The 19,008-nt window shown below is 30.2% G+C and overlaps 1 protein-coding gene and 1 pseudogene across 1 annotated transcript in view; both read left to right on the forward strand.

Annotated features, from left to right (window-relative positions):
- Positions 1-19,008, forward strand: part of AP3B1 (adaptor related protein complex 3 subunit beta 1) — a 206,305-nt gene that overhangs the window by 46,256 nt on the left and 141,041 nt on the right. Inside the window, exons 6-7 of the mRNA XM_016118856.2 lie at positions 1,957-2,023; positions 11,223-11,405. Coding sequence (XP_015974342.2) covers positions 1,957-2,023; positions 11,223-11,405 — 250 coding nt within the window. The remainder of the gene's footprint in view (positions 1-1,956; positions 2,024-11,222; positions 11,406-19,008) is intronic.
- Positions 2,032-4,030, forward strand: LOC107497238 (annotated as a pseudogene).

The raw sequence follows: 19,008 nt of genomic DNA on the forward strand, positions 1-19,008 counted from the left end.
AATGCTATGTGTAATGTTATAGCCCATGGCTTATTTTATTAGCTCTTAGAACTAGTGCGTTCTAAATTCACACAGTGACTCTGCTTTTCTTCCACATGCTTAAGACATCTTTAGTTTTGTTTTGGTTTTAGAGACCCTATACAGGTTTTTACTTGTTAGCCTATTAGGGCCTGGGATAATTTAGAGATTTTATAACAAAAAATAATCAGAATTTTAATTCCCATTTATATAGTCTCTCATGTACACATACATATTATTAGAAAATTAAGATTTTTTTGTTTATTGTAGGGTAGAGTTGTATGTATGTTATCCTTTCAACTCTTCTGTTTTTCTGATTCTTTACAAGAGCTATTTTGTTAAATAATTTTTAAATACTAAGTTTTAAATATAGCACCATACTGTATTTGTATGATGTTTTTATTAAAATACAATGCCTTAATCCCTGTGGTAAACATATTGCCAAAAAAATTACCTGTGATAATTTAGTATTTTCTGTTACCATTTATTTCACAGGCTTTTATCAAGATTATTTTGTGTTACTGGTGTTATGTTTGTAAAAAGTTTGAAAACAGTAGAGGATGCATTACCACATATTTGAGGAAAAAAATTAAATATGCCAAGTAATTAAAGACAACCTATAATTGAATAAGATTTCAGCATATGATTTATATGTATATACAAAGACACACTAACAATGCTTTTTAATAGGTTAGGGCATTATGGGGTTTCATAATATAAAGATGTAATGGAACGGCATAAGTTAGGAAAGACTGCTTAGAGAAGAGAGACTGGAACTGAAATTTGAAAGAATTGAAAGGTCGAATGTTCAGATAATTATAATGATTAATAATAAACATATAATGCTTGTACAAAGTAAAAACTTACTTTCTTAGATTAACTGTTATATAACGTTATATTATGCTTCTCACTCATTGTCTTTTTTTTGTTATAAACTTGTAGAATAAGATCGAGTTTACTGTGATGGTTTAAAAGTCCTTCACTGGGCTCCATTTTATCTCCTCAGCTTCATCTTGTACTCTCCTTGCCTTAATTTACAGTCTAGTAGTTCAGTACTGCTGGTTAATCCTCTTCATAAAATGTTTTTATTTCATTACCATCTCTTGTTCCTCCTTAGTCTCTACCTAGAAAATGTTCTCCTTTCTCCAGCTCTAACGTCAAGTTAAGATTCCTCTAAGATGTCAGTTCCTATAAGAAATCCTCCCTAACCCTCCTGCCTTCATTGTGCTTTTCCGCTTTATCCTCATAATCCCTTTTATTTATCTGTTATATGATGCGATTATATTTGGGGCTATTTACTAAACTCTGTCTATTTATCTTTGTATATCCATTGTTCAGCTTTTCAGTAACCGAACAATTGAATTCCATATTGAGAGGAAATTATGTTGTCAGTATCTCAATGCTTAAAGGTGCTATTAAGATGCATGTCTTAATTCTGTACCTATGTAAGCCTTTGTTATGTTTCTTGCTTTTAGATGGCAGGTTTTATAATACATGTCTGCACCAGTGAACTAGGATGATACAAAATTCTTATTTGGAAATTTTGTATATTCGTTTTTGACAATTATATATCCATAGTTTAAAAAAAATGATTACCATCCTGTTATTTTTTCTCCACAGTTAAAAAAAAAAAATTGTGGTTTACTTACTTGTAGTTAATTTCTTAAGGGTTTCTAACTTTTTTTTTAGAAGTGAATTTGTTCTTTAAATACTTTCTTAATGGTATTGGTATCTGGGTTTAATTAATGTCAGCAACTTTAGAGAGAAAGTTTAGGAGCCATTTGGGAGAAAAGCATCCCATTTTACTTTAAACTTGTTTCTGTTTGTTTTTATTTTTACAATTAAAATTTTAAAATTTTAAACTTAAAATTTAAAGTTTCTTTTAAAATTTCTCAATATTCTTGAAAAAATTTAATGTATGTTCTTTTTATGTCTTAGCCTCGATCCAGAGCAGAAGGAAATGTTAATTGAAGTCATCGAAAAACTTCTGAAGGATAAAAGCACAGTAAGTAATGCCTTTTTATGTTGAAGTAAATTGTGTTTTAACCTTTTGGCCAGAATTGCTGTCCTCCGGTGATTTGCCAAAATGACTAATACAAAGGGAAATAGGAGCGGCACCTGCTATATGTTCTCTAGGCCTTTAAAAAATATGGAGTTGTTCCTTTGGCCACATACATGCAAATCTATCAGAAATTATTGTAGACATCAAGGGAATGAGTGCTGTTCAAAAAGGAATGCCTCCCAAATGTTACCATGACAAAACTGGAAGAGTCTACAGTGTCACCCAGCATGTGGTTGACATTGTTGTAAACAAAGAAGTTAAGGGCAAGGTTCTTGCCAAGAGAATTAATGTGTGTATTGGGCACATTAAGGTACTCCAGGAACTAGGATAGCTCCTTAGAAATGTATGAGGGAAAATGATCAAAAAAAGAAGGAATCCAAAGAGAAAGGCACCTGGGTTCAACTGGAATGCCAGCCTGCTCCACCCAGAGAAGCACACTGTAGAACCAGTGGAGAGGAGCATGAGCTGCTGGAACCCGTTCCCTGTGAATTCATGACGTGATAGTTGTAAAGAAATAAAAGACCTCTCTAATTGAGGAGGTGTCCCCTCCCCCAAAGAATATTTAAAGGAAACTTAAAGTGTGAAAAAGAATTGTGTTTTATTTACAGAGTACATTTTACCATTGTTTATTTGATATAATTTTTCTTACTGATTTTGAAATGGTATAAATATTATAGGAGTTCATTAAAATTCTTGAAGAATAAAAATGGGCATGTAAAGAAGATTGCATTTAGAATTTTAGTTTGTTGCATGTTTCGTCATCAGAGTCTGAAGAAGAGCAAAAAAGAAATTCTTTCTTTAATCTGTGGCTAAATCGTTGACTGATTTTGGTGACAAAATTTTTATTTCAGACAATGCTTTATTAGAATTTTTAAAGGCTAAAAAACCTAAGAACAAATAATTGTTTTAAAATGAAGTATTACGAAGTGTTAAAGAGATACTGAAAAATTAGAGGGGTGCTATAAATATGTTTTTTAAAAAAAACAAATATTTTCGTATGTATAAGACTTTTATTGGCTGGTAAGAATGATCTTACTGGCTAATAGCTTTTGCGAATGTAATATTTCCTCTCCTTCCCTTCCCCACTTCCATCCTATTTGTGTAATGATAATGAGATCTAGGAATAGTGATGACCCATGGGGTCTGTGAGCAGACCTTGGAGGAGCTGGTATAATGGTGTCTGTGATGGAGGCTTCTGTACCCACCTGTATGGCTCAACTATTGAGGAAAAGATCTCAGCTCATTTTAGGATGATACCACCAAGGAGCATGTACATCCATATATAGCAGCTATCTGATACAGTAGCACTAGCCCCAAATAGCTATTGTTACATGGCTTACCCTATGGTCTGTTATGGAGAATATTCAGTATGTATTGAGAAATGTATCTTCTGCTGTTGTTGAGTAGAGTCCTTTATAGATGTCTGTTAGGTCTAATTGGTTTGCAATATTGTTCAGGCCTTCTGTTTTTTGTTGATCTTCTGTTTGGTGGTTCTATCCATTATTATAAATGGAATATTAAAGTTTACTGTTATTATAGAGCTTTCTTTTTTTTCTTTTAATTCTGTCAGTGTTTACTTAATGTACTTAGGAGTTCTGATGTTTAGTGCATGTATGTTTATAATTGTTTTCTTTTTCATTATAAAATGCCCTTCTGCCTCTAGTAATGCTTTTTATTTTAAAGTATATTTTGTCCAATATAAGTATAGTCAATCCAGCTTTTTTGAGTAGCTGTTTGCATGATATATCTTTTTCTTTGTTTATACTCTCAACCATTTGGTACTTTTTAAATCAAATATAGTTGGATCTTGTTTTTTAATCCAATTTGGCAAGATGTGCCTTTTGGTTAAACTGTTTAATCCATTTACATTTAATGTTGTTATTGATATAGTTGAATTTACAGCTTCCATTTTACTTGTTTTTCTGTTTGATAATTTTTTTGTTCCTTATTCTTTACTGCTTTCTTTTTACATTAATTGAATATGTTTTGTTAAACATTTTAGTTTCTTTAATGAATTTTTTCAGTATATATTTTTTAATAATATTGGGTTTTACATGACGTCATACTTGGAGATTTCATTCCTAGGCCAATCAGCAAATTTCTTTTAGTTTGTCATGTAACAGAAAGCTTAATTGCATTTCTTCTATAGTATTTGGTATAATGTAGCAAGTAAGCAAATATAGATTTGCTCAATAAATGAAGACAGAGACAATAAATTTAATTCCTTTCTGTCTTCTGTAGGACATACTTATTATCTGCTTCTATGACTTAGATACGAAATCAATATTATTGATATAGTGGTTAACTTGATTTTAGTAATAATAAAATAACATTTAGTTTCTTCTGTGTACAAGACATTTGCTAAATACTATGGAGAATACAGTAAGAGCCACAAGAAACATCTTTTAGTTAATGTAATTTACCATGATTTCTGCTACATTATACACTAAATTTGTTGCATGGCCTAGAAATGAAATCTCCATGTATAATGTGTACATGTCTTCTCAAACAAGGTACATCGCAAGTGAAAATTATAGTCTTTGGAATTAGAGTTGGATTTGTGACTGAACTTCTGCCACTTGGTAGCTGTGTATCAAGCCTTCATAAGTTTCAGTTTCCAAACTTGTAAGGCTTAGTATTTCTAATGTATAAAGGTTTTGTTTGTGTTGAATGAGTTGTTGTACATAAAACCGTAGCACAGTGCCTGATATCATAAATAATGGCAAATGAGAAGAAATACTCACAAAGGCATGTAAAGGACAATTTCTTTATAAATTTGGAATGTCTATTCTTGATTTCTGACCATTTATTTCTAAAAGACAGTAGAAGAGTACCTTTTCATAGAAGGTATTTCATATGCGTTGAATGATTGTGGAATTTGTTACGTTTTTGCAATTAGATGTTTACTACTATTTTTAATGTTTTGTCTCACAAATGGTTTGTGTCATGCCAGTGTTCATAGTTTGATCTTTTGGGAGCTTTGATGGTCTATCATTTATGAGGCACTCTTTTTTTCTAAAGTGTAGTATAGTATATATTTATGTTTTAAAAATTAAAAATATCTGTATCTATTTTTCTACCTATATTACACAGCGATAGTTTATACTGAATACCTGTAATTCCATGTAACAGCAGAGGGTTCCTTCTAGCTTCCTACCTTTTCACCTTCTTCAACGTTAAGAAATGTGGCTCCCATTATCCACAGCATATTTACATATTTGCTCTGTTCCAAAATACAGCGAAAGTATTATTTCAGAACTGCTAGCATGCACCTCTGTGGGCAAGTGAAATACAGATCACTGAGTTAAACATTGGTTTAGAGTTGCTTTTTATATTTCGTCTAGCTTCTTCGATGCTATTATAAATTGAAATTTCTTTATCATTATGTCATTGAACTCCTTATATTGGTTTATAAGGAAGCTATTGATTTGCTGTATGATAATTTTATATACTGTTTCTCTACTGAATTCGTTCTTTGTTTGATTTAGTTTTGTCCTTCATTCTCTATAGTTTATTCTAGAAAATGAATTACATCATCTCCAAGTAGAAGTTGTTTTACTTCTTTTCCAATTCTTATGACTAATTTTTCTTGTCTAATTATGTTGGCTCATACCTTTAGTAGAGTGTTTAATAGTAGTAGAGATGGTGGGCATCCTTGCCTTGTTTCAGTCTAAAGAAAATGCTTGTAATGTGTCTGCATTAAGTGACATGCCGACCCTGAGGGTTTTCTCTCCATCTTTGAAATACAATAGTTTTATATGGTGTCTCAAGGTTAAAGTGGATCAGCTTTTTCCTGGTACCCAGTGAGCCTTTTCAAAATGTAGATTCAGAACTTACACTATTTCTAGTAAAGTAGTGGGTTTAAAAAAAAAAAAAGATTATAGTTTTAAATATTAATTCTGTTCAGTTAACTTTTTCTTCAGGGATTTCAGTTTTATGTAAGTTGGATCTTTTTTTTGCCTATCTTATGTTTCAACTGCTGCTCCTGTAAATCTTTTTACTTCTTTACATTATTTCTATTTCCTTAGTTCTTTTTCTACTTTTTCTTAATTCCTCTTATTAAAGTTTGATTCAACTATTTTCTTCTGAGGCACCTTACAATTTAATCATCATAGCTGATGTTTTTTTTCCCTCTGTTTCATTTCTACTTTTAATCAACTCCTGTTTCATTTCTTCCTGATGTCTTTTGTTCATTTCTGTTCTTTTTGAATATCTGATTCACATTCATTCTGATCTTCAAAGGATTTTCTTAAGGTACTTAATTCATTTTGTAGTGTTGTGTTACAGTTTTCTTTTGCTTTAACATTGAGTTTTTTTGTGTATGAGTAATTTTCATCAGGTGAATTAATTTTCATTTTCTGTTTTCAATACTTGCAGATTACTTGCATCTTTATGCTTCAATAGGGTTAGTAGATTGAGTTTGAGGTTGCAAGATTCCTAGTATAAGAGCCCCCTCTCAGGATAGCAAAGTATGTTTTTTTATTAAATGAATTTTTTTGGAGGGCATCCACAAGATTATTTTGATTATTATTATTTTTTTTTACTTGTAGGACCTAAAGTTTTCCTCTTATTTTTTTTTCTGTATTTTTACAGTTTCTAAGGGGCTCTTCTTTATCTGCTTCTTTTCTAACCAAATTTTTTTCCTTGAAACTTTCCCTTTTCAGGATAGCTTCATTTAATTCCCTCCCATTCCCCCTAATGAAGTCCTTTCCTCATAATCTGCTCTGATCTAGCAGGAACCTTTTGCAGTATTTTCACACTTAGAGTACTCTTTCTCTTTCCGTTGTTGACTTCAGTTCCTTCTTATGCCCACCACCAGCTCCTGTCTGCTTTGTGGACAGTTTTATCAGAGTGTCATAAGGCTTTGTGAAGTTTTGTGATATAAGCATGAAAGATAACTCTCTGGAATTTAAGACTTATTTTCCTACTTTCATGTAATTTGAAGTTTGAAGATTATCTGTGTTTTAATTATGCTTAAGACATAGGTTTTGTCTTTAGTTTTTCTGGGCTTGGATTGGAAGATTCAGATTTACCTAGGTAACATTAACTTGTCTACCCAGTATTTAAATTAGTTTTATTTTGAGGATGTTTTCTGATCGTTTTTTACCTTTGTATGATTATAGTCTATTACAGAAAGGTTAAAAATACTCTGATATCCATACATATACTTATGGACCTTTATTCTTATATTTGCTTGTCACATGTAATACTTTATTGAAGGAAGACAGCTATATTTTCTCTCTTCCCCAAGTTAATAATGACGTTTAAAATCAATAAGAATCATCAATTATTTTTGTTTAAAAATTTCTTTATTAGAAGAACCAGGTCTAATTTATTTCTAGATTTTGAAAAGGAATGCATTATTAGAAGGAGCTTCTTGGGACCATTATCATGATGATGACATTGCTATTGCTGCTGTTAAATATAAATTTTAAAGGTATTAATCTATTTAAAAACTTTTCTTCATTTAACCTTTTGATTTTGAGATATACCTTCTGTTGCTTATTTTAATCTAAAGGAAGATTTTCTTATTTAGATCTCAAAGAAAACTAGTTCTATAATTCTCATTTTAAGGAAATTTAGAAATATAAACATATTAAAATAGAATGGTTTTTCCCTTTTACTAAAGACCAGTATTTGTCATATGAATAGTTCTCTTCTAAAAATAAATCACTTTGGGTTTGGGAATATAGTTACGGTAAGATAACTGGAAGAACATTTTGGTGTTAAGTTAGGGAACTGTTGTCTGAAGGTATCTAAAATTTTAAAGCTGTAATGGATACCTCATAACTATTGTCAATGAAATTAAAAGGGAATATTTTACCTATATTCTGCCATCTCTAATCACTTATTATGTTTTCTTTATATAATTTCTTCATTTTCTATTTCTAGATTTACCATTTTCATCCTATTTTCTCTAACATATCCTAAACACTTCTTTACCACAAACCTTTTCAAATGTTCAGTTATACATTCAGTTTTTAAATTCGAAACTATTTTTTTTAAATGTAGAAATCCATATTTGTTGAGCAATTTAAGCATAGCAGTGGATAGTCTCTTATCTGGAACACCTCAAAAGCAAGATAGTATTTATTTTCTTTTCCTATCAGGCTAATTTTAAAGAAATCCTTTTGATGGCATTTAACTTTTTAATTGAAAACAGAGTTCAGAGTTTGGTAAATGGCTACTGAAAAACTGAGTTGTTTATATTTTTTTGATGAAAAGTTTTCTCTCAATTTAGCTGTAGGATGATATTTAATGAATATATTCATAGTTCCTAACTAAAGTGTGAGGTAAAGACACTATTTTATAAGTTATTGATTTAATATTGGTGAAAGCCTCACTGTTGTGAGCAAAAAAAAAAAAAAAAAAAGAAAAGAAAAGAAAAAAAACCCCACACCTCTGAGTTTGTGCAGATGTTTTGTTGTGATAGATCTATTATCCAGCTATTAGAAGATAAATGACTTATCTTTCCCATTTTCCATGCCTCTAGAAAATTGAAATAAGAAGGGGAATATCATTTGGGCTGTATGATTAGGGCAGGTTGGATGGCTATTAATTTAAGAGAAGAAAATCTTGGCAGCATTGGCCAACTTATACCATATTATCAATCAAATCCTGATGCACTTCTTGTGATGACCCAGCACTCTCAGGTTTTTGCAACGTTAATTAGAATTCATGACAAAATAGATGCAAGGAAACGTTTTGTACCCTTCATAATTTTATAGAAAATTTATTGTTATTAAAGGAACCATTTGCTTAGTGTGATTTTTTTCATTACCAGCTTGTCAACTAGCATAGATAATCTGGAGAAAATATGAACTCCATAGATGGGGTGTCACTTTTGTTGATGGTTCATGTAGTTTACCTTGGAGCACAGCTAATGGCTGAAGTTCATAGCAACAGCACAGAAAAACGTGGCAACCAAGGGAAGATAAATGAACCATGTTTATTGCTTTAATATAAAAAATACATAAATGGAAAACTGCATTTGAATTTGATGAGCTCATTGCTAGTTTTGTTGGAGTGATTTATTTTTCCTCTTATATAAAAAGCTACTATTGACACAGTGAGATGGAAATTAACTGTCTGTTTTGGGGAAACTAATTTTTTGGCTTTAAGATCTGAGTAGATCATTTTATTTTAATTTTGGGAGTTTTATAGAATATTGAACATTTAATAGACCAAAATTATCAATTCTTCTGGTAGTGTTTAGCCTAGGGCCAGTTTGTTTAAACCATACAATGAAATATTTAAAACAGTTATGTTTTGTGAATGTACTTTACATCCTTCCTAATTATTTTGGGTTTCCTTAAACTTTATTTGTACTTAAGTAATGATTTTCTTTCTTTTTTCATGTTCTTTATTAGTACTTTAGAATTATATGGTATCTACAGCTCTTGATATAATAAATATAATATCATCTGGGAGCTGAGTTTTATTTGTTTGGTGTTTACAAAACACTGAAAATAAGAATCTGTAGGCTTAGGCAAAGTAACTGATTTTATATAGTAGTTCTTAAAACTGTTGAATTACTATTTCTGTAGATTATTTTATTCTAAGTGGTACTTAGAACTTAAAAGGTATACTTGAACACCTTTTTCCAATCGATGAATATATCTTATATTAACATGATTGACATATATAATATATACAGGTATAAATATATTTCACAAATACTGTTATTCTATAGTTTAATAGTTTGTTAAATAGTCATAAACTTAGTTGTTTTAAGAGATTTTAAATGATATTAAATCCATTATTTTAGAAATGTGACTATCAAAGAATATAATTTTTGAAGCTTTATTTATGCAGAAGACATCAAAATATAAAGTTGAAAACACGAACTTAACTTCCTTTTCATATCAATAGCAAATAGAAAATTATACATATAATACATTTTTATTTAGTTCACACAAATAATCAATTCTTTGCTTTTTCAATTGAGGTGCATACATGCTGGGACCAGCGGGCACCAGTACATGGGCAGGGCTGGAGTCAATAAATGCAGCTTCACGTTTATACTGATTGGTAATTCATAAAATCCCCACAGGACTGGAAACTTGTTTAGCATAATAGCAAGTCTATATTCTGAGCTGTTTTCTTTCAATTGTATTGTTGGTTGCATATTAATAAACTAAATGTCAGCCAAGTAGAGGGACAAACACTAAAAATATGAATATCATTGTATCTAATATTTTTCAAAAAGTACCATTTCAGTAAGTTATATTTCTATTTAATTGCTTATTTTAAGTCATTGGGGAAATTTTAGATACTAAAATGAAGATCCTTGGTGTTCAGAAAGAATATGATATTAATTTATATTTTTCAAAACCGTATTATACTGTTGGCTAACTCTACATTTATCGGTGGTACACATATAGAAGTATTTGTATATTGAATATTTTTGTTTAGCTTGTATCTTTACAGCAAATAAGTCTTGATTTCGGCACTTTGCAAAAGCATGATAATTCCAAAAACAGCATTTATAGTTCATTAATTGATCATAGAGCGAGCTGGCTTTTGTTATGTAAATGATAAGTGTACTAAAATTTTAGCTTGTGTGTGTTTTTGGTAAATACATTTTATTGGTAAAAATTAACAGGTAGATTAAAATGTGTTCAATTTTAAAGTATTTTTGTACCAAAAACATGAATTCCTCACACACATTTTAAGATAAATTCATTGTGAAATTATTGTCATTCTCATTTTAAGCTGGCATGATGTCCTTGTTATTGTCTTGATTCTTTTTCCGAGTATTGTTATATACTAAATAATGAATCTTTAGATTAGAATGTAGGTTAGCTTTAAAAATGAAAAATGTGCATGATGAATATATTTATTCTGTGTATGAGTAATTAATTGAAATTTAACCTGAAATAGAAAATTACCAGAATTTCTAACATTAGTGCTGCAGAAAAATATTAGCTTCGTAGATATGTTCCAGCTATTAAAAATATTATTTGAGGGGGTGTCACTTTAAAATTTATTTGTTAATTAAGCATGTATAATCATTCATTAATTAAATGCCTGAATATGTTAAACATGTCATAAAACTCATTTCCCTTCTATAACACCCAAGTAGAATTTTCGATGGTAGGAAAACTTTTTTTTAATGAGTTACTATTTCTTTCTTTTCTAGCTGGTAGCTGGTAGTGTTGTGATGGCTTTTGAAGAAGTGTGCCCGGATAGAATAGATCTGATTCACAAGAATTACCGCAAGCTGTGTAATTTACTGGTTGATGTAGAAGAGTGGGGGCAGGTGGTCATAATCCACATGCTAACTCGGTATGCTCGTACACAGTTTGTCAGTCCTTGGAAAGAGGTAAGTGTCGGACAATCTTCCACTTATAAAATATACTAAGAAAATGGATAAGCTTTAAAATATGTATACAAAAAATTAAGATAGTAAAATATAGATATCTGCATATTTAAGGAGATCTCATGTTTCTTGTGTTCTTTTGGAAAGCTGGAAAGCAGTATAAATGCAAGAATAGTTATTCATTGTTTTGGCACTGATCTGATACATACTTAATGGCATAGTGTATAAACTTAGTATGACAACCAGCAAGAGGCCCTTGTGAGGAGTCACTATATAGTGACATTGCCAAATCTTGGATTTTTTTTTTTTAATGACTCTTTGCACCTTCGATTCGCAACTGTTTGAATGACTCACTTGTAAAAGTAGATGATGTGATTCTAACATGTGAATTTATACCTAGGATAATTTCTTGCCTTTATAGGTTAATATTATTGAACTTTCAAGCTACTTTTTCCTAGTTTTATATTTCTAAAATGTTTTTGCTTTTCACTTAAGCTTATAGAGTTTTAGTAAAATTAATATTTAAATATACCTTAAAGTGAAGTTATTTTGTGCAGATCAATCTAGAGGTTTATCTTATTCTTTTCACTATATGACAATTAAAATTTTTTATTACATAGCTTGCAGTATGGTATATAGTATGGTATATATTTAACATTTAAGTGTAAGTCTTAAACTTGTTTAAAGAAATCATTAAATATTCCAAGAATGACACATTTATTCTAATCTCGTGATTTTTTTTGTCATTTTAGAAAGCTGTATTGTAGATTTTAAAAATCAGCTGTATAGAAAGTAAAGCACTAAAAATTCACCAATTATGTGAATGAGCAGGCCTTGAATGTGCATTACATCTCACTTTTGTTGATTAGAAATAATATTTAAGTGATAGAAAAATGTACATAAAATGGAAAAATGGTCATAATACATGCTTTAGATGATATGTCAAGCTTTTAGATATTTAAGGAGTTTAAATGTTTAAAGTGTTCATCAATGTTTTCTACAATGGCTTAGTATTGTTAGTATTAAAAACTATTTAAAAATTTTAAAAATAAATCTTTATCCAGAAGGTGTTTTGTAATAATGAGTTCATCTTAATTTTAATATTAAAAAAAGTGTTTAGGCTCTTCTACTTAAAAATCTATGTTTTAATTCATATGTAAAAGTTTTATGCCACATAGAGCTCTTAAATTGATGGCAATTTTCTATCCATCTGTGCTTTTATTTTATAAAGCTAATTTCATTTATCATTGAGCACAGTAAACTTTTCATGGCACTTCTACTGGATTAAGAAACATATCCTGGCTGCAAAAGTCTTGGTCCTTTCATGTAAATGGTAACTTTGAGAAGAGATTTTTGTTGTTAATAGCTAGTTGTTTGATTTCAACCAGTTCCTTTCCAGAATATTATTTAGATATTTTTTTTCCTGTTGTATAATGCTATAGGTAATTTTGCCTTATCTACCCACTGTCACTATTTAATAAAACGATTCATTTTTCTTTTCTATCACCATCAAATTGTTTTCAGTAGCTATAAGTAAGTGATCCTTTGCTTTGTATTATGTAGAAATTGGAGTTACAATATTTATTTTCTTTACCATGTCTTCTAAAAATATGTAGCAAACTTTAAAATCTCTGATTTTGCAGTTTGTCTGTTTATTTGTGTTTCTGTTCCTTCAATTTTATCTCTAATTTTAGATAAAATTCATGTTTAAAGCTGTTTGCAAAACAAAGAAGTTAGGTTCTACACTCTACCTTATTTATTTATTCTTTTGACAGATAATTCGAAAAACTGAGAATCTATGCATTCTTTATTTTCACATGTTGACTCTGAACAGTAATTGTTACAAACATGAAATGAAGTCTGGTCATTGTCCTGGAATTGGGCTAAATAATTTCTTATCGTTGCCATTTATTAGTAATCTGATCTAGGCATCATTCTGAATTATGTGGTTAATAGACTAATGCAGTAGTTTTCAAGTGTGCACGTCCACCCTCAGGAAGCTGTAGCACTGCCGCTGGAACAGCCAAGGGGATCGGTTGTGCTCTAGACTGTGCAGCCTGCTGGGCTCTTGCCACTGTTCATCTGATTTCCTTTGCATATGATTTCCTTTGAGAAAGAGTTCTTGGCTTAAGGAAAAGAAAAGAAAAACCTACTAAAATAAAAGATATGTAAGGGTTGCATTACCTATAATCATATGTATTTTTTTTAAGCAATTCAGGTACAAGGCGAAATAAATCTTCCTTTTCGTAACATCTTAGTAGACCCTTTAGAAGCAATTACTGGCAACCATTTAATTTCAGTTGTTCTGGTGGTTATAAATTTTTCTTTGGATAACACATTTTACTTTATTAATTTAAAATGATATCAATTGAATCCAAAATAAGATCATAAGCTGTGTCTCTTTGTGTACATTGTGTTCAGTGCTAGCCAGAAAGGTTTGAAAGGGTCATCCTTTTAACATAGTATTGGAAGTAAGAGACTGTCGAGGATGTTAGACTTTTAGTATAAATACATTTATAAAATTAAAGTTCAGATGGATTATGATTATTTAGATCATGTCCATGCTCACTTTTCAGTTAACCAATCTCAGACTTTCTCTGTGTCTAGTTATAATGCTGTTTTACAGAGAAACTTTTGAGTGAGCAGCCCAGCAACTTGCAGTCTTGGAGACTTTTTGGTCTAGACTAAGTTGCATCCAATATTTTAGGACTACACATGGTAATTTTAACTTTAAAAGTTGGCAAACTGAATCGTAAAGCAATGTTTGACCATATCTGGAAGAAACTAAAAAGTTCTTGGCATTTATATCTGCTTCCATTTTTTCACTTCTCATATATTAAAAAGCATATACCATGTAGTAAAGAACTGTTTAAGAGTATTATAAAATAGCAAGATAAAGTGGAACAGTACTTTACTAGAGTGAGTGCTGAGCTGTTACTATAATCCTTTTTTACCCTTTTCCCATCAATACTTGAATGTATTTTTTTAATGGAATCAGTAGAGTAGAAAGCTGTTCACTCCAGTATCTCCATCCTCTTTTACATAACAGAAAGAAGTCTCTTGCATAAATGCTGTGTGAACACTTTATGATATATAAAGGGCTATTTATCTTATAGTGAAAGAACTTGCAAGTGAGAAAGTTTCACTAAAATAGTATATTGGCATAAAAATTACATAAAATTTAAAAATGCCCCCACATACCAAATTCATTAAAACCAAGGTTTCTTTCTCAACTACCAAGAGAAAATGTGAAAAATAAAATTGTTGATAGTTTATATTTAGCAACTTAGTATTTTGCTGTACTTTCTTATGTAGTAATTTATTTCAGATAGGACAGTGGGAATTATTATACTTATATTATTGATGAAGAAACTAAGGCATATAGGTTTTAATGACTCACCTAAGATAATGTTGCTTTTAAAACATGGAGCCAGAAATATAAACAGTAATCTGATGCCTAAGTCACCATTCTTCCCTTTATATTCTATTACCTCATGACTTTTAAATTAAAATATCTTTTTGCTTACTTTAATAAGTTTCTGTGTGTTTGCTTATTCTGTTTCTGTCAAAGCTAATTTGAAGCCCCCCTCAATCCATAGTGCTCAGACACTGCAATTAATTAACAGCCATAATTAAATTTGCTTTCCACAAAGAAAGATCATGTTTCTCATTGAATTCTTTAAAACATTTGTTTATGTTTATAGGCTTGAAGGGTAGCAAAATTGTTTTGTGAGGAATTGAAAATTAGTAGAAATACTTTTTGAGATGAGCTGATGTACATACTTTTGTCAATAAGTTCTCAAATGAACACATCATATACAAACAAGCTTCTTTAGGGACAGAAGAGATTTTTAATTTAGTTTATTTACATCATTATAGATCAGTATTTAGGCTGTTTATATGTAAATGTATGATTTGAGGAACAATTAAATGTTGACAAAGTAGATTGCAGTCATATCAATTGCAGTGCATTTTCCATAATTTTTCTAACTGACATCTTTGATGATAAATAGTGGATGCCAAGTCAAAGCCGATTATACAGTGCACTAGGAATTCATGGGGCTGTCAGGGAGAAGACCGATTGACTTTAAATTTACATATTAATGAGAAGATTTGTTAAGAGGGTGCTTGACTATAGAAAATAACAGCATATTTATAGGGCACGACATTTTATAAATAAAGCTGATGCAGGAAAATGGAAATTAAACCTTTTAGGTTAATAAATTCAAGAGACTGCTAAAATGCATATTTGCATTTTTATTTTCTTAAATTTACCTTACTCTTTACAGTCCGTGTGGATTGGTTTTTTTTATTCTAGGTCAAGTTTGTATAATTTTCAAGGATATAAAATTACTTAAATCTTTTCTTTGTGTCATTCAAGCCTATTATGGGAGAATACTTGAAGCATAAATGTAAATCTCTAAGACAAGTTGCTTTTGGAGAAGCAATGGATTTTTAAAAAATATTATGAAACACTAAGTAAAGTTTAAGAGTGATTTTAAAAAAAATCTTCAGTGGCATTAATTAAAAACTGAAATAAAAATCTGGCACTGGGGCCTAACAGGACTGCTTTTAATTTTATTAATTTAGCTTTTTAAAGTTGAATTTTTCAAGGAGATGACAGTTTTGCAAGAATTATTAAAATATTTTACTTTAGTAATCAATCTGGAGCTTAGTACTCTACCAAAAAGAAAAAGAAAAACTACAGATTGACAGTTACTTTTTGCATTTGAATCCAGTTGATATAATTCTGGCGGCACTATGTATGCCATTTTGAAGTTTAGAGTGATAAATTTACTTTTATCTCTCTCAGTATATCTATACTTCAGTTATAAAACCTTATATGCGTGTAAGAAAGTTCCAAGTTTAGAATTTTGTTTAAAATATTTTAAAGTTAAATTCCTTAAGTTTTTCAGGGGTAGCTATAAATACAAACTCATCAAAACACAAAATTCATGTACTATACATAGTTCTTAATTAGTTTTCTAAAAATACAAAGGTACTTTGGGTAAGGGTCCACAACTCCACACTTAGGTCCTGTTTTAGAGGACCTAAGTGTTAGAAATTATTTTTTATTGAGTTTTAATTTTCTTTACAGATTAATTTTCTTTGTAAGGCACATTTTGTATTGTGTCTTGCTAATGGACTGTTTTTGAATCCTCTTATTCTGTAGAGGAGTTGTAAAATCCATGCTTTACAATAAAAAAGTTTTTAGTGTGCTCTTTTGGGCAACTATTGATGAAGGGTTAAATATGCAGTTTAATGGGAAACTGTGAGCCATGTACCGATATTGAAATGAAGTCTCCCCACTGGTTATGAAGCATTCATCTTAAAGCCTCCTTATACTTTTTGATGTTTGTAATTTATTTTTGATTGGAATTTTTTTAACTCATAAAGTTTCTTTAAAATTTTTTAAAAATTTTATCTAAGTAACATATACATAGTTTAAAAAAAGAAGTTAAATAGTACTACAAGGATATATATAAGAAACATTTTTCTGTCCCACCCTTCCCAATACCTGAAATAGCTACCTCAGAATCTTTTAGGCTTTTGTGTTTATATGTGTATTTAACTTTCTCCATTTCTAAGTAATAGAATAACAGCAATAATATTGCTATTTCTTGATTTATCAATTTTAGATGTTATATATCGACTTCCTATTATAGAAATGGAGAATTTCCCATTCTTTTAATATATTACCTTATACTTCAACTTTCCCTGTTCCGTCCTTGCAATATAATTATGTTACGATTTTCAACCAGTGTGTATTGTTCATTTAATTTTAACTTTATGAATATTATTTATGCTGTTTCATAACATTTTCATCTTTTTTCTTGTAGAACTTTCAGTTCTGCTTAGTATCAAAAATTGCCTTACTTTTATTTTGCTTAGTTTAATTATTATGTCACAATTACGGAGCATTCCAAATTTTCTATCACTATACTAAAATTTTTCCAAATACTATTTTATGTGCAGTGTTCAAATATTTCTAATTGATGACCTAATATCAATTATTCAGCTACCCCTTCCCTTTAAAATAACAGAATCTTGATTTTGTTCAGAGTAGTGATCTATCTAGTTAAAAATAGTCAACATCCCCAGATTCCCTTGGAGTCAGAAATGGTTATGTGACCCAGTTGTGGAAATTGAGATATTTGTGGAAATATTCTGGTTGAGATTCTGGGAAAACTGTTGTTTTTTTGACAGGCTTAGTTGTTATACATTACTGTGCCTTTTCTCATTATTCCTTCCTGGAAGGTATATGTGATGATTAGAGCTACAGCAGCTATTTTGCAAGCATGAGGATAAAACCATACTCTGGAAATGAATGGAACTGAAAAAAGCAAAAATGTACTCCTTGTAGAGCTACCTAACTTGATATTTCTGTTATTTATAGCTGACCATAGTCCTAACTAGTATAGTTGTCAAATATGTCAATCTTCCAGCAGCTTCCTGTTCTTTCAAAAGATAGATTCCTGGAGGGTGTACTCTCCTGTGCTGTTCTGATGGACTGCTAGGCTTTCTCCACTGCTTTTGTTCTGGAACTTAATTTCTTATCTTTTCTGTGTTAAATCTTCTATATTTTAGGTCTTTCTTTCCATATTGTCTTCATCTGGTTTAGTCTTCCTGATTTTGATGCAGAACATCCTCCAATATCCTCTTAAGAGTTGGTAGCGGAGGGAGACTTTCAGTGTCACTCTCATACTTGATTGACATTTTTCCTGGCTTCTTAGATCAATATTCTCTCGGGTATTATGTGTTTGAAATGTCTTGTTATTTTTAACATCTTGTTTGGATATAATACTGTTGGGTCATACTTTTTTTTACTTCTTCTGAGAGCTCTGTAGCCATCTTCTTGGCAGGGAACTTAATTTTTTGCTTGTATTCTTAAATCTGTTTTTTATTTTTTAATCTTTGAAAATTAATGAGGCTACATCTTAGTGTGGATCATTCTGTATGCTCTGCATATTCACTATTTTAGGGAATTTTTTTTGAAACTTTTTTCTTTGATCTTTTTTTTTTTTCAGTTATATACTTCAGGGATATCAATTATTCTAGTTTATAATGTCCGCCTATTCTGTCACCTTTTAAAAACTTGCTTTAATGTTTATCTTTTTATGTGCATGTATATTATCTTGTCTTTTTTTGTCTAATTTGATTTTAAATGATAGTTTTTTTTAGCATTTTTATATAATTTGCTAATGATAGTGCTTTAGTCTTTAGTTTATTAGTTTAGTTTATTTTAGTCTTTAGTTTATTTAGTTTATTTAGCTTATTATAATATAGTGCTTTTAGTCTTTAGTTTATTTAGTTTATTAGTCTTTTAGTTTATTATTTAGTTTATTAGTCTTTAGTTTATGTTTCCTTTATTCTATAGTTTTATCATCTTATCTTTGAATTTACATTTTTTTGAGTTCATTTTGCTAGTAACATCTTGGAGAATTTCCTTTTGCTATATAAGGGATTTTTTTTTTTTTTGTCTTGCCTGTCTTTTTTTCCTTTTGTACTATGAATATGTTGCATAGTTCTTATGCCTTTTCACATTGCAAATACTTAGGAAGCTCTGGTACAGACATTCTATTTGCTCTGATATAGTGTGGGATCT

This window comes from Rousettus aegyptiacus, unplaced genomic scaffold (genome assembly GCF_014176215.1).
Source record: "Rousettus aegyptiacus isolate mRouAeg1 unplaced genomic scaffold, mRouAeg1.p scaffold_m13_p_8, whole genome shotgun sequence".
Classification (NCBI taxonomy): domain Eukaryota; kingdom Metazoa; phylum Chordata; class Mammalia; order Chiroptera; family Pteropodidae; genus Rousettus; species Rousettus aegyptiacus.